The 24,104-nt window shown below is 50.1% G+C and overlaps 1 protein-coding gene across 1 annotated transcript in view; it reads right to left on the bottom strand.

Moving 5' to 3' along the window:
- Alpk3 (alpha kinase 3) overlaps positions 1 to 13,078 on the bottom strand; it is a 44,486-nt gene extending 31,408 nt beyond the window's left edge. Inside the window, exons 1-3 of the mRNA XM_051148814.1 lie at positions 12,909 to 13,078; positions 6,985 to 7,023; positions 3,024 to 3,145 (exon numbers count right to left, since the gene is read on the bottom strand). Of these exons, the coding sequence (XP_051004771.1) occupies positions 3,024 to 3,145; positions 6,985 to 7,023; positions 12,909 to 13,051 (304 nt within the window). The 5' untranslated portion in view covers positions 13,052 to 13,078. The remainder of the gene's footprint in view (positions 1 to 3,023; positions 3,146 to 6,984; positions 7,024 to 12,908) is intronic.
- Positions 13,079 to 24,104: the final 11,026 nt, after the last annotated feature.

Raw genomic sequence — 24,104 nt, 5'->3', positions numbered from 1 at the left:
AAAATCTCCAGCTTGAGACCTCTAGGCTAAACATTAAGACCCTGTTTTAGGAGAACTAAGACCCCCCCCCCCCCACGTTCAGATGTAGGCCGTGGACAGCTGATTCTCCACATTGGGGGAAGGAGGGGGCACTTCTGCTAAACCTCTGACATGCACTCTGGTGCCCACATTTTGGTCATTGCCCCTTGGCAAGGCAGCCTTACGGGGACACAGAAGAAGGGGATATACACTATCCAGATGAGACCTAATAGGCTGTGGCCAGACAGTGGGGTAGGATGGCCACTCCCATCAAAGTTATAGGGGAGGGGAATAGGGCAGAAGAGAGAGGGAGGGTGGAATGGGAAGATAGGAGCAAGAGGATAACAATCAGGATATAAGGTAAATAAACTATAATAAAATATACATTTAAAAAGAGACCCTATCCTAAAACAAAAACAACCAAAAGCCTGCTGAGTATGGTGCAACATGCCTTTAATCCCATAATTTGGAGGCAGTGATAGGTGGCTCTCTGTGAACTCAGGACCTACCTGGTCTATAGAGTGTGCTCTAAGGCAGCTAGAGACACGTAGTGAGACCCTGTCTCAAAAAGTAGCCAACAACAAACCAGGTGTAATAGCTCGTATCTACAGTCCCAGATTGGTGGAAGCAATGAACTGTTGTATTTTGATATATATCTTTTAGTATATTGATTTGTTTTTTGGTTTTTCGAGACAGGGTTTCTCTGTGTAGCCTTGGCTGTCCTGGACTCACTTTGTAGACCAGGCTGGCCTTGAACTCACAGAGATCCGCCTGCCTTTGCCTCCCTGAGTGCTGGGATTACAGGTATGTGCTACCACACCCAGCTGGTCTGTCTGTCTGTCTTTCTTTCTTTCTTTCCTTCCTTCTTTCTTTCTTATGTATACAGTGCTCTGCCTGCATGTACACCTGCACACCAGAAGAGGGCATCAGATCTCATTATAGATGTGAGCCACCATGTGGTTGCCAGGAATTGAACTCAGGACCTTTGGAAGAGCAGCCAGTGCTCTTTAACTGTTGAGCCATCTCTCCAGCCCAATTTTAATTCTCTTAAAAACAAGGTTTTATGCATCCCAACATCTTGGGCTTTCAAACAAAGAATGACCTTGAATTCACGATCCTCCTGCGTCTACCTGCACAGTGCTGGGATCACAGGAATGCTGTATGTAAACACAGGTTTATACAGTGGTGGAGAGAAACCCACAGCCTCGTAATGCTGTGCATGCACTCTACCAGCTGAACTGCAGCCCCAGTTCCTGTTTTTCTTCAAAGAGAATTAAGAACATTCTACATCAAGTGGCATATAAGAAAGTGGGGAGTAAGCTGGGTGTGGTGGCACACGCCTTTAATCCCAGCACTCAGGAGGGAGAGGCAGGCGGATTGTTGTGAGTTCGAGGCCAGCCTGGTTTATAAAGCCAGTGGGGAGTGATTCTATTTTTTAGGAAACCACTGATGCTGTACTTCCAGATGCAGGTGGTGTCACAGAGGCTCAGTCACAGGCAGACAGTGCCACGGAGGCTCACCACAGGCAGGCAGTGCCACAAAGGCTCAGGCACGGGCAGTCAGTGCCACAGAGGTTCAGCCATAGGCAGGCAGTGCCACAGAGGCTCAGCCACAGGCAATACATAAGGCAAAAGTAGCTAAGCTACCTCCTCATGGCTTGAGTGGCTCACCTTGCCTCTTCTAGCTTCCTCCTCTGCAAAGCCGACTGTCAACAGGATTTACATCACAGGGGTTTGGAGGAACTCAGTGGCAACACACCATGCCATGCATAGATAAAGGATACAGGGGAGTCGGTGTCCCACTGGCAGAAGCGCTGGAGTCCTGGTAATTGGGACAACTACCCATGGAAGAGCCAATCCCAGAGAAGCTGTGTATCTACCTGGGCTAAACAAGTTTCCCCAGGATCTGGGAATGTGACAGCTGGAAACCACCCATGCCTTTGACGAACTGAAGAAAACCCCAAACCAACCAAACAAAAGCATAATCAAACAAACAAACAAAAAGATGATTTTTTTTTTTTTTTTTTTTTTTTGGAGGGGTGAGAGTCTGGGCCCTTTGAAATGGTAAGTGCAGTGGAAGGTGAACAGGTCAGGATGGTGCAGAGGGCAACTGTGCTGAGAGAGCTGTGGAAAAGGACCAATGCCTCCAGCCACCACGTCCCAGCACTCAGAATCTCTGCCTCTAAGGTGTACCGCATGGCTTCCTCTTGAAAGCCCAGCAGGGAGCTTGGTGGAAAGTGAACAGTTGTAATCTTGATTCCAAGCACTTGCTCAGCACTCACTGTGTGCTCGGTGCTCCTCCAACGGCTATGCAGTATTAACTCACACAGGCTTATAATGTAATGAGCTCATAGGTACCTAGAGGTACTTAGAGCATAAACCGGCAGGAGATGGACTGAGGATTCCACACCGGGTAGCTTGCCTCCAGAGTCTACAGCTGGAATAGCTACACATTACTGCCTCTCAGGCTGAATACTCCCAAGCCACAAACAGCTCAACCATTGAGTGGAATGCTCAAAAGATGGCTTTAAAGATCAGTCATCAGTGCTGTGAGTGCACTTGGAGGGGAAGAAACTGTGATGAGTACATCATTGTCTTTGTTTTCTGTTTCTGTCTCATGTAGCCTAGGCTGGCCTCAAACTCGCTGTGTTGTTAAGAATGACCTTAAAGTGCAGAGATCTTCTTGTCCTCCCAAGTGCTGGGGTTACAGACATAAGCACTGTGCGAGGTTCATAAAACCCAGGACTCTACCAACTGACTAACTGAGCTGCATCCTCCGCCATGAACACAAGTTTTAAAGAAGAAAGGGGACGTACACACACACACACACACACACACAGAAGAAACAAAGACACCAGTCCACATAGAGAGAATTCAAACTGGGGAACAGCTACAGTCAACTGGTATGGTACCCATAACCCAGCTCCCCTCCATGCCTGCTCTAGTCTCCTGGAACCCAGCTCTGTGCAGAAGCACCGACAGGGACCGCATCAATAGCTTCATTACCTGTGACAATGCAGGTGAACCTGACATCACTGTCTTCGGACACAGCTCGGGACTTGAGTGTGGTCTCAAACAGTGGCTGGGTCTCCTCTGTGAGCTGAGCGATGATGGAGCAGAAGGTGCTCCTAGGAAAAGCAAAATACCATTTAGGGCCCTCCCTATAACACACACTCTGGCCTTACCTTAACCAAGTGTAAGTCAGTCACCGTGTGGCCAAAGCTCCTGAGCCTTCCTGAGCAAGCCTTTATTCAAGAGGGCCTGGACTTCCTGGCCAGGTTGGGAGTGAGTTCTAAGTGGTTGAATGGATTCCTGACCCAGGGCTATTATAATAGGCAGCTAGCTGGTAATAGGCCAGGCTCCTGAGCTCACCAGACTACTGTCCTATATATCCCTTTCAAATTCTGGTGGGGAGCTGGCTTTTCCATTTTCATCTCCAGGGAAGCTGGTGTGCAGGAGAGATAGATACACGTGTAGATAGGTCAAGTCTCAGAGATGACACCTTCACATAGCACAGCCACACCAAAGAGGGAAAAGCCAGCCAACCCTCAAGGATTCAGAGGTCCTGAAGCCGTGGAATCTGATCCTGGAGTCCAGGCTCAGAAGGAAAGTGCCAGGATTTGGGCGCACAGGCCATGGTAGATGAAGAATGAGCTGGCAGTGGCAGGGGCCTTGGCCCTGAAGGGGACTCTACTTTATGGACTATCAAATGAACTTTGATGCCACATAGAGCTATGGGCTGACACTAGCAAGCCAGCTGTGGTTTCTCTGCTCCATCTATGGGTGCCACATGCCGAAGTGCAAACATGGCTGGCAGTTGCAGGACTGCAGAGCCACAAACAGATTGACTCCAGACAAAGCCAGAACTCTTGGTTCCCTTGTGGCTAGAACTCTTCTTTCCGAATTCAGCTGTATCTGTGGACTTAACGTGTCTCTACCCCAAACTCACCAGAAATCCTCGAGGCTTACAGTCCACTCTTCCCTGGGCACAGGAAGCAGACCTCGGTGCCAAACCCTTTTGTGGGCCAGCAGAGACAGTGCATTCCCAGGCGTGAAGCTCAACCACATAGCCAGGATGTGTGGTGCACAAGCTGTGTCCAGCCCTCCTCCCCTCCCTGGGCACACACCCTTTGTGAGCAGCAGTGGGGGACCGTGATGGGGAAACATCAACAGAAGCCAAAGAAACCATGGAGGAAGACAAATCCCACCAAGCTGCCTTTCTCTGGGCCTCAGAGGATGGGGTCGACCCCCACAGCCATACTTAGTTGCCCATGATGGTCCACCAGGTACAGAGTGAGAGGTGTGGGTAAGCAAGCAAACAGTGCATAACCCTACATACCCGGCAGGGACAAGGCTCCATGTTCAATGTATCTTTTTTTGTAAGCATTCATTCTTTTTTGTTTTTCTTTTCTTTCTTTCTTTTTTTTTTCTTTTCTTTTTTTTTTTTTTTTTTTGTTTTTTGTTTTTTGTTTTGTTTTTCGAGACAGGGTTTCCCTGTGTAGCCTTGGCTGTCCTGGACTTGCTTTGTAGACCAGGTTAGCCTCAAACTCACATCAATCTGCCTGCCTCTGCCTCCTGAGTGCTGGGTTTAAAGGCATGAGTCACCACACCCGGCTTATTTGTTTGTTTTTCAAGACAGGGTTTCTCTCGTAATCCTGGCTGTCCTGAACTTGCTTTGGAGACCAGGCTGGCCTCAAACACACAAAGATTTGCCTGCCTCTGCCTCCCAAGAGCTGGGATAAAAGGCGTGCTCCACCCTGCCCAGCTCAGACTTTTTTGTTTTGTTTTTTCCAGAGAGAGTTTCTCTGTTTTAGCCCTGGCTGTCCTGGAACTCACTCTGTTGACCAGGCTGGCCTCAAACTCACAGAGATCCACCTGCCTCTGCCTCATGAGTGTTGGAATTAAAGACATGCGCCACTGCACGCAATCTGAAAATGCTTCTTGTTGCTATCATACTAGTAGCAATTTCTGACTTTGAAGAACATTCTAGCAATGTCTAAGCCAACTATAGCCCAACTACTGTTATTCCTTGTTACATTAAATAATGGGGTTTTTAGTTGTTTGTTTTGTTTTTTGCTTGTTGTTTGGAGCAGACTTGGGGATTTATTTATTTATTGGTTTTTCAGGACAGAGTTTCTCTGTGTAGCCTTGGCTATCCTAGACTCACTTTGTAGACCAGGCTGGCCTCGAACTCACAGAGATCTGCCCGCTTCTACCTCCCAGAGTACTGGGATTACAGGTGTGTACCACCGAGCCTGGATGAGGTTTATGTTTTATTAAATTTATGTATTTACTTTGTGTGTGAGAGAGTGCAAGAGTGAGTGTGTGGAGAGAAAAAAATGTATATGTGTTTAAGAGAATGTGAATTGTGTGTGTGTGAGAGAGAGAGAGGGAGGGAGGGAGGGAGAAGGAGAGGAGGGGAGGGGGAGAGAGAGAGGGAGAGAGAATATGAAAATGTGTGAAGGGGAGGGGTCGGGGTCGAGTGTGCCACAACAGACATGCGGAGGCCAGAGGACAACTTGCAGTTCTCTTTCCCTGGCCTTCCTGTGAGTTCTGGAGACTGAACTTGGGCCACCACCAGGCTTAGAAGCCAAGGAAGAGCTTGACCCAAGGAGGCATCATCTTTCTACCTTGTCTTTCTCTCCGGGACTTTGTTTGTTTGTTGAGACAGGGTCTCCATGTGAAGCTCTAGCTGCCTGGAACTTTCTCTGTAGACCAGGCCGGGACAAAAAAAGGCACTCTGTATTGTCACGTTCCACTGACCATCGCACAGCTCCTGGCTGCCATGGCTTTCTGTCCCTGTCCTCAACTCTGTCGTGCACTAGACTCCAGGTGTATCCTATCCAGGAGCCTAAGAAGCCAGGAAATCCACACACATCTGGTGTTTGCAAGCATGACACTTCCAAATCCCTCCAGTTCTGTGATTTTGAAATGGTATCATGAGCTAATATGTATCTTGAAAGAACTCCAAAATCGTTGGTTTCCATGATGTTCAAAGGCACTTCCGCTCCCCTCGGGTGTGCTATTTCCCTTCCCCTGAATATGCCTTAGGTCTTCTCTCTTGGCATCCCCCCATGCCCCTCACCCTTTACCCCTCACCTCCACCACCACCACCACCACCCCACCTCCATTGCTCTGAACCAATTGGGCTCTCTCTCCCTCCCAGACCAAAGCTTCCTCGGTGTTGATGCTCATCAAGGACCAAGGACACACTAAGAACTAACTGGTCATGCCTGAAGACACGATGAACTCTTCAGAGACAAATCAGCTGGCCAAAAAAATCTTCCCCTGTGGGGGGAGGGAGGGTTGGAGGGGGTTTGGGGGGACTGTGGCCAACTCTCCCCAAATCTGGGATGGGGCCCAAGTGATGAGAAGTAACCAGGAAACGGGACCTGGCAGGTGAGAGGGCAGCTTTTCCGCCGGCAAACCTTCGCCACAGACTTGCTCAGTCTCTGAGCTGGCCCCCAGAGTGAGAGAGTGCGCAGGACAGTAAGGTGCTCCCTGATCTCAGAGTTCTAACTCTCCGAGGGTCGGGAGGAGTCCATGGGAAGGAAATTTTAAAGGAAGAGAAAGTAACAGATGAAGTTACAGGGGGGATGGGGGGGGTGGAGGCTGTAAAAGTTGGGGGCCATTATTTCAGGAAGATGGATAAGGTATCCAAACTAGACATGGGGCTTGTGTGGCTGCTGGCTGCCTGCTCTGTCCCCACAGGCAGAGGGCTACCATTGCAGGCACTTCAGTGGTTCCTGCCCACATCTTCACTCATGAGGCCCAGGCCCATGCAAGCATCCCTGTACTCTGGCCCCCGTGAGACGCATGCCCGTGTGAGTACCCTCTTAACATCCTCCCCATCGCTGTCCACACCCCCTTCACCCCCATGCAGCCTGGTTAGTGTACGAGCAGTCACCCAGTGGCCTCTCAAGGCCTCTCAAACGCAGTCGGAGAATGTAATGCAATGTGCGTTTACCTTCCAGAGCTGGGGTGAGACAACCGGTTGCTGGATAAGCTAAGCAAAAACAGTAAATGGAATCATTAGGCCCAAAAGCAAGGAGAGTTGGGGGGAGGGAGGCGGGGGGGGGGGGGGGGGAGGCAAAATCAACAACAGACACAAAGTATTAATTAATCGGCCACCATCTGAGGCCCAAAGGCCTTTCTATTAAAAGGGACCAGCTGTCTTAGTTGGCGGCTCCAGTTAGCAGCAAGTGTCCTCAATGCTGGACACCAATATATCTGAAATCAAGAGCTCATTAGGTACAGCGGAGTTCAAGAAATCGGTTAGGCAGGATGGAGGTCCCTGGAGGCTGCGCTTTGAGAGAAAGGTGTACATCAGGCAGGAGTTGCTTTCTCCAGAGAGAGGCCTACGCCTGTTCCCGCCACCCACAACGTACCAGACTGTGGGTAGTTGCTACTTTAGTTCTTGCTTTTGAGAAAGCAGCAGCAGGTCCTGGAAATCCCCACACAGGCTGGGGGGAAGACAGGTGGCTTGGAGAACACCCACCATTAATATGTTAAAGTGTGGTTAAAGAGCAAGACAAACCAGCTGGGAGAGCAGAGAGGAGGAAAACAAAGCAGTTAATTCCATGGGAGCTGGAGATTCCCAGCATCCCATCCTGCTTAGAGGCCTGGGGCACAGACTAGATCCTGTGTCCTCCTTTGCAGGGTGAGCACCAAGCCTTTGGTGTGAGCACACCAGCCCTTCTCTGGTGTGAGCACCAGCCCTCCTTTGGTGTGAGCCATCTTTGCCCTCTTCCTCCAGTAGACCTCAGGTGTTTGGGAGATGGCGAGAGCCATCCCACCCATACTCAGCCCTTCACCTCACCCTTCTTTGAGGCCCCCTAAGGAAAGCTCCATCTCTTGATAGCTCCCATCTGCTCTTCCATTGCACCCGGGTTTCTTGGACGCCACCAGCACTCTTCCAACCTCCTAAGCTCCAAACCTGCCATCTTGAACTCCCCTTTGTGCGTCCCACAAATCCAACCAACATTTCTTTCTCCTTTTCTAACACTATATCCTTGTTATTGTGCTCTGATCTGTATCCTGACAGTTCCACACTTAACAGCCCCCACCCTACCACCCACCTCACCCCAGCCCCTCACCCCCCCTGCCCCACCCCACCCCACCCCCTATCACCCCACCCCCCACCTCACCCCACCCCCGCTGTTTCCTGGGTTTTCTTCTGTTTTTGTTACTGTTTGTTTGTTGGTTTGGTTTGGGGGGTACAGGGTGGGGGCAAGGTCTCATGCAACCCAGGCTGGCTTCAAACTTACTCCATAGCCAAAACTGGTTTTGAATTCACAGTGATCCTCCTGCCTCAGCTTCCCAAGTGCTAGGATTACAGGCATACACCACCATACTTGGCTTCGTACATCTCTCTGTAGAAAATGCTGCGGTAGGCCTACGGCAAGTATGTCCAGACTCAACTCGATGTCAACACACAGATCCTCCCTGATCTTCTTACAATCCCTTCCAACATCCAGGGTCTATTGCAGCCAAGGCCTGACTGGCAAGGGCCACATCCAAGGCTTCCACTTCTTTCCTTCCTTCTGCCCACACCGCCTACACATCTAGGCCCTTTTGTAGTTTCTATGGCTCTTAACATAGTGCTAGGCAATGGGTAATCATGACTGTTCTTAGGAGAGGAGAAGAGGTGGAGGAGAAAAGGGAAAGCATTCTCAAACAGGAAGGGTCCGGCTTCCCCCACCCCCCCAAGGGGCTGCTGCTCCCGAGTCAAGAAAGGGACACAAGCTGGGCAGGCGTGGTGGCGCACGCCTTTAATCCCAGCACTTGAGAGGCAGAGGCAGGCGCATCTCTGTGAGTTCAAGGCCAGCCTGGTCTACAAGTGAGTCCAGGACAGCCAGGGCAAGAGAGAGAAACCTTGTCTCAAAAAACCAAAAACCAAAACCAAATAAAACAAAAAAACAAAAAACAAGAAAGGGGCCCACACTGAAGGTGCCTTTGCTTGGAGCTTTAACGATCCCCTGAAGGCTGTGTGGGCAGACCCTCCCTTAGTTCTAAGGTACTGGCAACTCTATCCTTTCCTGACCACAAACTGCCTTTGTCTCTCTCCTTGCAATTGAGAGATTCCCCTTGGAGTCTGAACCTCCTCCCTAGGAAGGAGAGGCAAGTGGCCAGCTTTCTAATTTACAACGGAAAATGACAGGTTCCACCTCCGCCGACTTGGCAAGAGACTATGCCAAGACAGCCTCTCCATTTCTCTGGGGCTCTTTGTGCGATTTGTTTCCTGGCCCCATTGTCTCTCAACATCACCTTACCTGTTTACTTGTTCAGGTTTTATTTGTTGTTTGTTTGCTTGCCTGTTTGTTTTGGTTTTTCAAGACAGAGTTTCTCTGTGTACCCCTGGCTGTCTTGGAACTTGCTTTAGTAGACCAGGCTGGCCTCAAACTCAGAAATCCACTAGCCTCTGCCTCCTGGGTACTGGGATTAAAGGTGTGTGCCACCACTTCCTGGTCTATTTTAAAATTATGTTTATATGTGCATGCATGTGTGTGTGTGGGGGGGGGGTTCTCTCTGTGTAGCCTTGGCTGTCTTGGACTCACGTTGTAGACCAGGCTGGCCTCAAACTCACAGTTATCCACCTGCCTCTGCCTCCTGAGTGCTGGGACTAAAGGCGTGAGCCACCACACACAGTGGTTTATATTATTTTTAATCTTTTGTGTGGGGTGGGGAGGATGTGCAGATGTCCTCAGAGGACAGATGATGGCATTGCACCCTTGAGCTGCAGTTACAGACAGTTGTGAACAGCCCAACTTGCATCCTAGAACCAAACCTGGGCCCTCTGGGAAAGCAGTCCGCTCTCTTAGCTGAGCCGTTGTACCAGCCCCTGACTTTACATGTTGATCAGGCCAGAGAATCTGAGGCCCAAAAAGGCACCTGGTCATCAAAAGGCAGAATGGTCTGTTGGGGCCCAGCATACAGAGGGACTTCTGGGTGTGTGGAGGGTATGGTGGGCCAGGGCGTGTCAGAGGCATCTAACGTTGGAGCTAAAAGGCTTGAGAGTTCTTGCCATGTTCCCACTGCAGAATAGGAATTCAGGGCTCAGAAAGAATAGCCCTGGAAAGGGGCAGGCACGGAAACTGAGGGCCTCTCGTCCCCCTGCTTTTTATCTATTCTGGAACATAAAAGGCTTCTAGAAAGGTCTAGCCCAATGCCTTTGTTTCCCTAGCACCCCAGACAACCTGCCTTGCCCAAGAGGAACAGCAGAGGTTGTTTCAAAGTGGTCGGCAGCAAAGTCACATTTCTTCTGCTCCTGTGAGCCCACTGTGAAGCAGGAGGCCAGGGACTTGACGGCTTCTGAGTGTGACACAAAAGCTAGTCAGTCCTTATTGCTGACTCTCAACTTCCATTCTTTGAAGGACTCTAGCCTGCCCACATGCTACCCTCCTAGAGAAGCGAGGTCCTCAGATAGGACAGCCAAGTGGGAATGCCTATCTGCCTCTGACCTCAGTGAGGCCCTGGATTATCCCTGAACCGCTGTGAGACTAGGAACCCCTCCGTGGACCATGGGGCCACCAGGAAGTGTGAAAGCCATATAGATTCTGGAGCCCCAGCCACACGGCAATTGTCCATAACTCCCAGGAGAATCCCAGCCTCAGAGCCCTTAGGAAGGACCCCTAAAGAGCTCCCCACAGAAAGCAGGGTGATGGTAACACTCGCCTTTAATACCAGCACTCGGGAGGCAGAGGCAGAAGGATCTCTGAGTTCAAGGCCAGCCTGGACTGCAGAGTGAACTCCAAGACAGCCAGGGCTACACAAAGAAACCCTGAGCCCCTCCAAAAACAAACAAACAAACAAACAACCCCAAAAAGCTCCACTGCAGATCCACAGAAAGGCAGACCCAGAGTGTGTTGGAGCCAAAATGAGTGAGGGCAGAGCCTGTCTCTTAGCCAGGACCCTGGAGTAGTCAGAGCTCAGCTGAGTCGGAGCTGAACATGACACATGAAAGTCCTCAAGGGACCCCTTTTCTGCTTTGTTTCTTGGGCTCTCTCCACCCCCCACTGGCAGCAGACTGTGCAGCCTCTCCAACACAAATCAGACCTTTCCACAGTACTGGGAACTGTCCCTCTCCCCCCCTCCCCCCACCCAAGTTCAACCCACTTCACAATCCTTTTTGACCATAGGCTCTTCCAGAAGCCAAGCAAATCTGGCTGCTCTTGTCGGGGGCCCGCGGGGGTCCGTAGCTAGTTGGCAGGAGGTGGGAAAGTGCAGGAAGAGACTGCCCCAAGTCCAAGACTAGAAAAATCCTCTCTCCCACTTCTCCTGTCCAGAGCCTCCAGCGTCCGAGCACTCAAACCAGATAAGCTTTTCTGACTTCCAGCCCTCCGTCCAGCCCACTATAAAAAAATGTGTGATACAGCCCAGGCGGGAAGCAGCCCCATGCCCAAGCCTCCAGCCTTGTGCCTTACAGCCCCAATCCTGAGCCTGCTCCTCTCTGTCTGGCTTTCCAGCCGTTCTTCCTTCCCTTCCTCCACGGATGCATCTCCAAGAACCCTGCTTCCTAGTCTTCTCCTTGTCCCACTGGTGTTGACAAAGGCCAGATACAGACAGGAGCAGTGCCCAGATAAGTCACAGCGACAAGTGAGATAAACGTGTGGCTCTCACCAGGGAGGCAGCTTCACTAAGGACTACAACAAACAGCCTGCATTCCACAGGGCCAATAACTGGGGAAACTGTGCCCGGCCATTACTCCCAGCAGCGCAAGAGCTTGGTTGAGGCTGACTCAGTCACTAGCACCCAGCCCTCAGTCCTGGGCCAACCATGTGACACCATTTGCCGAGTTTTATGCAGAAACAGGTTCCGGTTACATTTGAACTTTTCCAACTCCAAGGTCAATAAGACCGAGGCAATCCAGGAGGAAGTGCCCAGGACTTTTCCTGACTGTCCTTGCTGTCGGTTTTTGAACCGAGTTCTGGAGATAGTGTAGAGAGAGGCACACAATACCCAAGCCAGATTCTGGCTCTAAGAAGTGGCACCTATTCCAAGGGTCATATTTCCCTCTGGAAAACGGGCACCAGAGAAGAGGGAAGCTGGGCTGCCCACAAAGGGCAGGAAGTTTCTGTCTCCAGGGCAATGCGCTTGTTCTTGAGTGTTTGCGTCTTTGAGCGTCTTTAGGAAAAGCCTGCCTATTGTCTGTGTCCTGGTAACTAAGGATAGCGAAACTCCTAAAACAAAGCCTTCAAGCTTCTTTCACTCCCAGAAGATCAACGAAGGATTCATTGCTCCCGTGGCATCTCAGCCCCCGACCAGGTCCCGACTGGACAGGGCAATGGGCTCCCTCAGGCCTTCAAGCCCTAGATCCCTCCCTGGTTTCCCAGCCCACCAGCCACCTCCTGGCACCCCCTTCCTCTCAACTAGACACAACACAGTGCCGGAAGGCCAAAGCCCTAGGCCCAGGGGAGGAACTTCAGTTATCACAAGGCTGATCTCTGTCTCTCACTCTAAGCCGAGAAGCCACCACTGGCTCCCCCACACCCACCCATCAGCGGTTTCCCCTCCTTTGAAGCCTGAGGAATTTCAGCCACTCTAGATCTCCTTATCACTAACTGTGGAATTCAGCCCTGCTAATAGCCCCCCGTGTGGGTGAGGGAGATAAGGAAAGCCTTGGGGGTGGGGGAGCCTGTAAAATCACCCCAAACCGGGCCTTTCTTCTCTTTTTGGGCCACATATTTGAGGCCCACTGGGCCTCAAGGGGTCAAAAGGGTACCTCGAGGGTCCCTTCTGGTCTGGTTATGTCCTCAGACCTCAGGACCTTGAGAAAGTTCCAGGGCAGGGGCCTCACCCAGGATTCCAGGGCTTTGGGGTGCTTTTGAGAGATTGGCCACACCCGGCCACCACCCAAGGGGCAAAGGGAGACCCTGGACCAAGACAACTCACCTAGTCTCCGGCCGCACGCTAAGCAGGTAGCTGCGACTGGCTGGGCCAGGCGTCCACACCGGCCCGTCGTCCTCGCCATCGCCACCGCCCCCTGCCCGTCCACCCAGGCCCCAGCCCCGGCCCACGGCCCTCCGCGACCCCATGGCACTGCTGCCCCTGCCTCCAGCCCCGGCTCCTGCCCGCCCGCTGACGCTTGCCCCTATTTATAGTCCAGGGCTGCTGTCACCTGCTGCTGTCCCTCCCCCGGACTAGCTCGGCTCTTCAGCCTGACAGGAGAGACAGGGAGGCCTGCAGAGAAACGCTGAAAGAGAGGGTGCCTACAACCCCGGCCTTCCCCACAACCGTCTTCTGGCTCCTTTCCAGTTTTAAAAGAAACTTATAGAAACAAGGCAGCAAAGATTTCCTCAGAAAGGGGAGCTTGAGATAGATCCTGAAAGGGGCCATACTGACTCCCCTTGGCCAGAGGATGTTGGGCCAATACTTAAACAAGCCCTATCACTTCTGTCAGTGACCTCCCTCTGTCCAAAGGAGCCTAAGATTCCTGGGTACACATTCTGTCTGTCCCCGGAACCCTTACCAGTATGGAGCATATGTTTATTAGTGTCTCAAAAAGGCTTCTAGAATCATCCAACCTCTTCCCTTTCAGGCTCCATTTCCTAAGGTCAGAAGTGGGAAACGGGCCAAGTCCTAATGGCCAGGAAAATTATTATATCCTTCAACTTTCCAGAACAAGCCGGTAAGCACTACTTAAACCTGGCGCTTACTTTTGGGAGTGACCCCAAAGGGTTTATCTGTCCCTGACTACAACCCAACCTGTGCCAATTAAAGGTCTTTGCCAAAATATTCTTTTATTCTCTCTCTCAGGCCTGGCTTCAAGGCAAATGCTAGGACTATAGGTGTGTGCCATCATTCTGACTTAGCAAAACATTGTTGTTGTTGTTGTTGTTACCATTATTATTACACTCAACCGGTTTGGACCAGTGCTGAATACTTGGGTGAGGGTCCCATGCCCTTCCTCACCCTTTCTTTCCTGTAAGGAAATCAACAGTCAGTGAACCCAGCTGAGATGATCTTTTACAAGTAGACATGGCTGACCTGATGAAGATGGTGGCAGTTTGGTTTGGAAGACAGACCTGTACAACAGGACAACTCATGGGAATTTCTCCTGACTTTCTACCACAAATAGGCTGGGCTCAAACTTGAGTTGTCAGGTTTGCTTGGCAGCAGAAATCTCCTCCTCCTCCTCTTCTTCCTCCTCCTCTTCCTCCTCCTCTTCCTCCTCCTCCTCTTCCTCCTCCTCTTCTTCCTCCTCCTCTTCCTCCTCCTCCTCTTCTTCCACCTTTTCTTCCTCCTCCTCTTCCTCCTCTTCCTCCTCCTCCTCTTCCTCCTCTTTCTCCACACCATTTCCTTACATTTTCTTTTCTTTCCTCACTCCAAACTCTCCCTTGTACTCCCTCTTGCTGTATTTCAATTTCAATATATATACATATACATACATACATACATATTCTTTTTCAGAGACAGGGTTTCTCTGTGTAGTCTTGGCTGTCCTGGACTCGCTTTGTAGACCAGGCTGGCCTCGAACTCATAGCATCTGCCTGCCTCTGCCTCTTGAGTGCTGGGATTACAGACACACCACTGCGCCCGGCTTACGTATGCATTCTTAAATCCATAAATACAGCCTGCTCAGTCTGTATAATGTTACTTGTGTGTATGTTTCCAGGACTGAGCGTTGCTATTGGACAATCAGTTGGTGCTCTTCTCTGAGGAAGACTGTTTCTCCTGCTCTTGGCATTCCTTAATTCTTTGTCGAGGGTTGAGGCCCTGTGAACTTTGCCCCTGCCATGTTATTGTGTTCATTTGTGTCATCCTTGTTGGGTCACGTTCAGGCAGCCATGTTGGTGAGACTTAATGTGTGTAGCTTCTGACATTCCTAGGAGAAACAATCTTGTTCCTCAGACCCTGATGGTCTTCCCACCCCATCTGGAACAACGATGCCTAAGCCTCAGGCATAGGAGCTGTGTTGTGCTTACAGGTCCCTATGGTGTCTTTGTCCTTGGGTCTCCAGCGGTGCACATGTTAAGTCCCCCCCCAGCCACAGCGCCAGCCTTCAGACATTTGCCAACTTGTGTGACATTCTGGGTTATTTGTTTGGACCTTGTGAGCATGTGTATCAGGCTAGGACTGGGGTCAAATGACCCCAGCCTCCAAGAATCTTACACTGTGATAAGAGAGACGGACACACAAGACACTGCAAGGGGCAATATACAATTACAGAACTAGAGAGAGGGATGTAAAAGCATAGAGAAATAGAGTGATTAGTTCTGCCTGGGTATTTGGTTAGGAAGGAAGCAAAGCTTGAACATGATTGTAAAAATAGGTGCTCACCAAGTAGACTGCGGGGGGTGAGGGGAGGAGACAGAATATTCCAGATAGAGGAAGTGGTATGTATAAACACAGGAGATATGCATGTCACTCGAGTGTAAAGAAGATGGAGAAGCAGAGAGGCCATCACTAGTCATGGGCCAAGGTTTGCATAGTGTCAGACTAGACTAAACCTTTTCTTTCTTTCTTTTTTTTTTTTTTTTAAGATAGGGTTTCTCTGTGTAACCTTGACGGTCCCGGACTTGCTTTGTAGACCAGGCTGGTCTCGAACTCACAGCCATCCGCCTGCCTCTGCCTGCCAAGTGCTGGGATTAAAGGCCTGTGCCACCACTGCCTGTTGACTAAACCTTTGCAACATGAGCCACTGTCTCCCTAAATTTTCCTGAGTCCTCAGACCATGCAAAAGGTAAAATCTTTAAAATGTTTTTGAGATTCAGTTATTTATTTTATGTATATGGGTGAATAGACATAACATGTTTGTATGTCTGTGTACTATGTGAATGCTGTGCCCACAGAGGCCAAAAGAGGGCATCAGCTACCCTGGAAGTGGAGTTATAGATGGCTGTTAGCCACATGTGGGTGCTGGGAATGGACCCCAGGTCCTCTAGAAAAACAGTCAGTGCTTTTAACTATGGAGCCATCTCTCCAGGCCAGAAAGGCAAAGCTCTCACCCTTTTTTGTTCGGTTTAGTTAAAACTCATCTTTCTCATGCTCCCCTTCCTTCTTGTCTAGAACTTTCCAAATTTCTTGTGATCTGGAGATTTAAACAGACATCACTTCATCTAGGTCACAGATGATGGGGCAAAGCTGAGCATGGAGTGTCAAGGAACTTGCGGATGGAGAGGTAGGGAAGGTTTACATGTTTACAGCCCAGCGACAGAAGAGCAAGCATGGAAGGTGTTGTCCAGTGGGGACTAGCTTCGCAGCGGTGAGACCAGTGCGACTTCCCAGAGCAGCTGTGAGAGCACGGTTTGGTTTTTCTCTGTAAAGGGGAGCAGGCATTCTATTTATTATCAGAATGCAAAGAGGTTTTGTTTGTTTTTATTTGGTTGTGGCATATATGTATGTGTTTGTTTGTTTGTTTGTTTGTTTCTTGAGACAGGGTTTCTCTGTGTAGCCCTGGCTGTCCTGGACTCGCTTTGTAGACCAGGCTGGCCTCGAACTCACAGAGATCCACCTGCCTCTGCCTTGGATTAAAGTGCTTGGATTAAAGGCGTGCGCCACCACGCCTGGCTTAAAATTTTTTTAATATGTGTGTGCAGATGTTTTGCCTGCATGAATTTCATGCCTGTGTATCATGTGCATGCATTGCCCATGGAGGCCAGAAGAAGGTGTGTGATTTCCTGGAAGCAGAGTTACAGGTGGTTTTGAGCTGCCATGTGGGTGCTGGGAATCAAACCAACGTGTCCTCTGGAAGAGCAGCCAGTGCTCTTAACTGCTAAACTATCCCTCCAGTCCCGTTTGTTTGTTTGTTTGTTTGTTTGTTTGTTTTTTGAGACAAGGTCTCACTGTGTACCTCAGACTAGCCTGGAATTCATGGGTCACCCTTATCAGTGCTGGAGTTACAACTGTAGGCCACCCCAACTGCAGCACATTTGTATTAAATAACCATAATTACCACGTGTTGGGCTTTAATGCAAGATGCTGAGGATACAGAAATGAACACATTATTGTCTGTCCTTGTGAGTCTCTCACTCCTGAGTGGAAAAACAGGAAAACTCAAACAGAACCTCCATACACCCACTGCTAGAGCTTTGTAGGTGGTGCCGGGAGCCGGGAGGAGCAGGGGCTCCAGCTTTGTGGTAGGAGACATCACTGTGGGAGGCAGCCAGTGTCTCTAGTAGATATGAATGGTGAGAGAATGAGACAGAAATCATTGTGGGTGCCATGAGCCCCTTTCTTGGTGTTTCCGTGTGTGAGTGCATACAGGTGTGCATATGTGTGAAACCAAAAGTCAGTGTTAGATGGTTTCCTCGGCTAGTCTCCACTTCGTGTTCTGTTTTGGTTTTGGAGACAGGGTTTCCTCTTATGTACCCGTGGCTGTCCTGGAACTAACTCTGTAGACCAAGCTGACCTTGAACTCACAGAGTTCCACCTGCCTCTGCCTCCTGAGGGCTAAGATTAAAGGCATGGGCCACCATCTTTGGCCTCCTTTCTTTACTTTGTTTGGTTGTTTGGTTGCTTGCTTGCTTGGTTGAATTTTCATGACAGGGTTTCTCTGTGTAGCCTTGACTGTCCTGGACTCACTTTGTAGACCAGGCTGGCCTTGAACTCACAGAGATCCTCCTGCCTCTGCCTCCCCTGAGTGCTGGGATTAAAGGCATGGGCCACCGTCCTTGACTTCCTCTCTTTAGTTTTTTGAGATCAAGTCTCTCACTGGCCCTAGAGCTGCCTGATTCAGCCAGACAGTGCATCGCAGAGATCCTGCTTACGTTAGCTGTGCAGTACTGGGATGACAGGGGGAGCATTTGGGAGGTAGCAGCAGGAGGATCAGGAGTTCATGGTCATTCTCAGCTATATATCAAGTTTGAGGCCAGCCTGGGCTACACAAGACGCTGTCTTAAAAAGAAAAGGGGGCTAGAGAGATGGCTTAATGGTGACAGACATTTGCTGCTCTTAGAGAAGGGCCAGGATCCCATTCCTCGCACCCAGGGGGTGGCTTACCACCATCTGTAACGCCAGTTTCAGGGATCTGATGTTTTCTACCAGCACCAGGCACATACATGGTGCGCAGACATACATGCAGGCAAACATCCACACACAAACTAAGACTTAAAAAATAAAATTTTTTAAAAAGAAAAAACCCAAACCCTAAAACAAAATAGCCACCACACAGTGCGTTCGGTGTACACCAGTGGCACCGTCATCCGCTCTGGTGACTCAGCCAGCACCCTGGCAGCAGGTACACTGACCTTGTCCTCTCCGAGACCTTCACCCTCCCTTCCCTTTAGCAGCACGATCGAATGCTTGCCACTCCAACATTGTCACCAGGAATGTCTCCACCTCTAAAATGCCAGCCTGTTATCCTTCCCCCTCATCTTTGGGAACAGCTCGGACCTCCCTTCCCGAGCTCCTATGCTCTTTCATTTATTCTTTATCTACCCCACCAATCCCCATATATATAGGAACATAATAATATTCAACAGACAGTAACTTCACCTGTGTGCTGGGTGGCTCCATTCCAAATAGACGCAAGCTAAAAGTCATCTGGGAGGAAAAACTTCAATTAACAGAATGCCTCTGTAAGATCAGGATGTAGACAAGCCTGTAGGACATTTTCTTAATTAGTGATTGATGGGGGAAGGGCCCAGCCCATTGTGGGTGATGTCACCCCTGGACTGGTGGTTCTGGGTTCTATAAGGAAGCAGGCTGAGAAAGCCATGGAGAGCAAGCCAGTAAGCAGCACCCCTCCATGGCCTCTGCATGAGCTCCTGCACTCAGGTTCCTACCCTGGCTGGGTGTGGTGGCACACTTTTGATCCCAGCACTCAGGAGACAGAAGCAGGTAGTTTGAGGCCAGCCTGGTCTACAGAGCAAGTTCCAGGACAGCCAAGGCTACACAGAGAAAACCTGTCTTGAAAAACAAAAACAGGGGGTTGGAGAGATGGCTCAGCAGTTAAGAGCACTGTCTGTTCTTCCAGAGGACTTGAGTTCAATTCCCAGCAACCTCATGGTGGCTCACAGCCATCTATGCTGGGATCTGATGCCCTATTCTGGCCTGCAGGAGCACATGGGTAGAGCACTCATACATAAAATAAATAAATGAATCTTAAAAAAAAAAAAAAAGAAAAGAAAAACAAAAATAAAAACAAAAAAGCAAATAAAAGAAAAAAGAATACAGTTTGAGTTCCTGTCCTGACTTCCTTCAATGATGAACAGAGGTATAGAAGAATAAGCTGAATAAAGCCTTTCGTCCCCAACTTGCTTTTTGATCATGGTGCCTCATTGCAGCAGTGGAAATCCTGAATAAGTAAAATAGCCTTTGCTTAGGCCAGGCGGTGGTGGCACACTCCTTTAATCTCAGCACTCGGGAGGCAGAGGCAGGTGGATTCCTATGAGTTCAAGGCCAGCCTGGTCTACAATGCGAGTCCAGGACAGCCAGAGCTACACAGAGAAACCCTGCCTCAAAAAAACAAAACAAAACAAAAAAGCCTGTGCTTGATTCAGGTATCTTGTGGCCCTTGCCCCTTGACCTTCTACTAAGTCCATCTTGTAGGTGTCTAACCTAGAATGTGGCTACAGACACCATCTTGCTCAGGGGCGGGGGGGAAACCACAGTTCACGGTGCCCAACCTGAATCCAGTTTCCAACAGCTTGGCCATCCGTTTCACAGTCTCCAAAACTGAGCTTTTCCTCTTCTAACTCGTCCAAGTAAGACCCCATGAAGTGGGGTGTGGCGCCTCACGCCTGAAATCTCAGCACATGAAAGGCTGAAGCAAGAGCCCATGAGCCCAAGTCCAGCCTGGGCTACATAGTGAGGTTTAGGTTAGCCTAACCTGAAATCGAAGACTAAGTCTAAAAAAAAAAGAAAAGAAAGAAAGCCCTGCCTTGGGTCTGGGGAAGGGCCAGGTACCTGTCAGGGCAAAGCAAGACAGGGGACCCAGGAGATGGATCAGGATGACAAGACTTTCAAGCAAGAACAAAGAAGGAATAAAGAAACTGGAGGAACCAATAGCAAAAGCCGTGGGGACGAACCTCTTGCCACAGGAGGAATCCAGACGCTTGGCCAGAGGGCTGGAGACATGGCTTAGCAGTCTAGGCCACTGGCTGCTCTTCCAGAGAACCCAGGTTCAATTTCCAGCACCCACATAGTGAGTCACCACCAACTGTAGCTGTAGCTTCAGGGGACCTGACGCCATCTCCTGCCTTATGGGCATGTACAGAGTACACAGACAGACAAAACACCTATAAGCATAAACTTAGAAGTGTGTTAATGAAATCCAGCACAAAGCTGCTCCTTGTGGCTGGGATGGCAGTGACCCTTTCCCAGTCCCGTTTAAAATCTGGAACCCTTGCCACAGCTGGAGCTGAGCTGCCGTCTGGAATCACAAACCTTTGTAAATAACAATAATTATAAGTAGAAATAAAGACTCTAACTCCCCCTTTGCCTTCCTCACTCACGTGTTGGGCCAACTGTTCCTTCAAAGCTTGGGTGGAGGAGGTCGGGGTGGATGCAGGTTCTGGTGGCTCTTGCCTGTATTTCCAGCACCTGGGAGGCAGCAGGATGTGTCTGCTGTGAGCTAGGTGCTAGCCTAAACTACACGCTGGGGCCCTGTCACAGAAAACAAAAGGTGAGTTCAAGGTGAGCCTGGGCTACACAGGGAGACCCTGTCTCAGAAAACTAAATAAAACCCCCACCGGGCAAAGTGATGTTATTTTTGAAGAACACGCTGGCCTTTATCATCCTATGTCACACCAACCTCGGCTTCAGAGAGTATAATTGTTCCCTTCCAAGGTTCCCAGGATGGGCCTTCTCAGCAGTTTGCTGTCAGCTTCTGTCCTCCCCTGCTGGGCTTCTCTCCTCACAGACAAGCAAGACTATCAAGTGTTTGCTTTTTCCTGAGATATTAACCCTTCCTTTCATTACTCAGCTTCTCAGAAGAGCCCAAAGGGAACTTTATCAAGCTGTGATGGGTTAGCTGACCTGGGTTACAAAGTACAGACAATGACCTCCCAAACAAAGCCAAAGCAATCCCATGGCTATGCCCAACAAGGGTGGCCAGATGCCAGGGCCTGAGGGCTAATTCGATTTGGAGACCAGAGTTACTGGCCCAGACTGGGACAGGGGTAAAAGATGATGGTAGAATATGCAGCCACAGCCACATGGGAGGAAACTACCAGGGTCCAACTGCCATCTCTGGGCCTCAGCACTAGATAGAATGTTCTCCCTAGAGGTACCCAACCCCTGCCACACACAGCTCCAGGCTGTGAAACACACCCCTCCCACGGGCATCTCCTTTCATTTTTCCTTGATCCCAAGTTAAACTCTGTTCTAAGACAGCTCTATTCTGGGACCACAGAAGCCCAACTCCTCCTCGTTTGGCATAAATGCCCTGTAAATGTTTCATAGTTGTTGAGTCAAGGTCTCACCATGTGGTGCCTGGATGACATGGAACTTGCAATATAGACCAGGCTGGCTTCAAACTCAAGAGATCTGCCTGCCTCTGCTTCCAGAATGCGCCAGTTCAAAGGTGTATGCCATCACACCTGCTCTTTTGAAGTGTCTGAGGTGTGTGTGTTCATACTTGGCCTGGTGGGACATGTCTTTGCACGATTACTTTTTGAGGCAAGTTCTGTTTGTGAACCAGAAGCTCAGTGTGCTAAGCTGGCTGGCCAATGAGTGCTCAGGAGCACTGAGATCACAGGCACGTGCTGCAACACTCAGCTTTTTTATGTGGGTCCCGGAGATTGAGCTCAGGTCTTCAACCACTCAGCCATCCCCCGAAGTCTCTCTGCTCGATGACACATCTGCTTCCTTCGAAACAGTTCCTTGCAGCCAAATGGCTCAGGGAGCCTGGAATCCCGAGCTCTTCCTCTCTCACCTGGCTACCGTGTTGTGAACCACACTTCACATGAGCCTCTCAGGGCAAAGTGGAGTGAAGTTATCAGGACCTTCTCTCTGGCCTAGACACTTCCTAGAGCTAATTTTGTGGTTTGGGCACCCATGCACTCATACTGAGGTGACCTTTTCCACAAGCTGAGGCACAAGACTGGGTCTAGGGTCAGGTAGGGTTTCCTTTATGGCATTACTAGCTTCTCCTCCAAGAGCTGCTGACAAGTCCCAGTTCAACAAAACCCAGATCTCTGCTGGTCTTTTTTTTTTTTTTTTTTTTTTTAAAGACAGGGTTTCTCTGTGCAGTCTTGGCTGACCTAGACCTACTTTGTAGACCAGGGTGGCCTCGAACTCACATCAATCCACCCATCTTTACCTCAAGTGCTGGGATAAAAGGTGTGCGCCCACCACACCCAGCTTCTGCTGGTCTTTCAGTCCATGAGGTCTATTACCTCACAGGGCAGGCTATCTTCCTTCCGTCCTTCAAGCTGATTTGCAGTGGGTGTGTGTGTGTGTGTGTGTGTGTGTGTGTGTGTGCGTGTGCGTGTGCGTGTGCGTGCGTGCGTGCGTGCGTGCGTGCGTGTGTCCAGCCCACATGGGCTAGGCAAGCATTCCAGCACTAAGCTATATCCCTGGCCTCTTTCTTACTTTTCACTTTTTGAGACAGGGTCTCACTAAGCTAAGCAGGCTACCTTTGAACTCACTCTTGGCCTGGCAGGCCCTGGACTTTCCATCCTCCTGCCTCAGCCTATGAACAGCTTGGATTACAGGCCTGTACCGCTGGGCCACGGCACCGGGCGTACTCTTGAATGCTTGTCTGATCTCCGTCCAAGAGCTTAGGCAGCTGAGCCTCTTCCAAGAGGGTGGAGCCTCCACCACCGCTGCCCACCCTTGCGGGATGAGCTAGTCCTTGTGGCGTGTTCTATCCAGGGACTGGTGATGTGGCCACAGCTGTGTTGCAGTAAGGGGACATCAATTAAAGGGTCACTGGTAACAAGAAGGCACTCTGATCTCTAGTTTGATTCGAAGGGGAATCTGGGTCCCCAAAGTAGGGCTACCCAGCGAGGTGTTCTCTCTAGCCCACGAGCTCTGACTGCTCGCCACACTGCCACACTGCTACTGGTCCAGACTCTCTCCAGAGGAAAGGGTAACTGGGGTCCCAGGGTAGCAATTCGTTGAGCCCAGAAAACCAATCATCTTCAACTGAGCCTAGTAAAGTCTTCGATCCTTGGCGTCTCCTTTTAAGGCGAACGAGCCTTTTACGTCCCCATCAAGTCTTCCTTCTTTCCTTCTTTCCCTCTTCCCCACCCCCACACTGAGGACTAAAAGGTAAGTGCTCTTACTCTAAGCTGTATCCGCAGCAGCCTCCCCTTCCCTTCCCACTCTTCTCACTGAGTTAGTGAATGGAACTTGATCCTTCTTCCCTCAGTGCCCCAAGGAGCCAGGACTACAGGCTTGCGCTGCCAAGGCTTTTTGGAAGCAATTGTTAGTGGCTAAGACCCTCCCTGTCCTATCCATCTGTATCTTCTCATTCTTCTGAAAGTTTGAATGCCTCTCAGTAACAACTGCTACCATAACTGCCCACGCAAGGATTGCCAGTGGCAAATCCAGCCTCCACCTGCCCCACTGCCTCCTACTCCATTACCACCCTCCCACCCCCCCCCCGCCAATGTTAGGGGTTGAACCCAGAACCCTGAGCACACTAGGCAACTGTTCCACCACTGAGCCACACACCAAGCCCTACTGCAGCTTCCAGCTAGGCAGGGCTTGACCTTGTAGGCCATCCTGGCCTGCGTCCCAGCGTTATGTCACTTCCTCACGGTTGGTTTTTTGAGACAGTCTTTTCCTATATAGCCCTGGCTGTCCTGGAACTCACTGTGAGGGAGAGTGTGATCGTGAACTCCTGGCCTTGCCTCTGCCTGCCTGGTGCTGTGATTAAGGTGTGTGACACCTTACCTAGCTTTGGCTCCATTTTAAAAGCATATCCCCCAGGGGCGTGGTGCCCTACACAGTTAATCCTAGCACTCTGGGAGGCAGAGGCAAACACATCATTATGAGTTCAAGGCCAGCCTGGTCTATAAAACAAGTCCAGGATAGCCAGGGCTACATAGAGAAACCCTGTCTTGAAAGAACCACAAGAATTTAAAATTGAAAAATAAAATCATATCCAAAAGCCTCTTCAGAACTAGCCTAGAGAAAATGTAACCCCCCTCCCACCCCATAGCAAAGCATCTTAGATAATAGCATACTTTCAATCCC

This window comes from Acomys russatus, chromosome 7 (genome assembly GCF_903995435.1).
Source record: "Acomys russatus chromosome 7, mAcoRus1.1, whole genome shotgun sequence".
Taxonomy (NCBI): Eukaryota; Metazoa; Chordata; class Mammalia; order Rodentia; family Muridae; genus Acomys; species Acomys russatus.
Note: the sequence above shows the minus strand (reverse complement) of the source record. Positions and strands in the feature narration are given on the sequence as shown.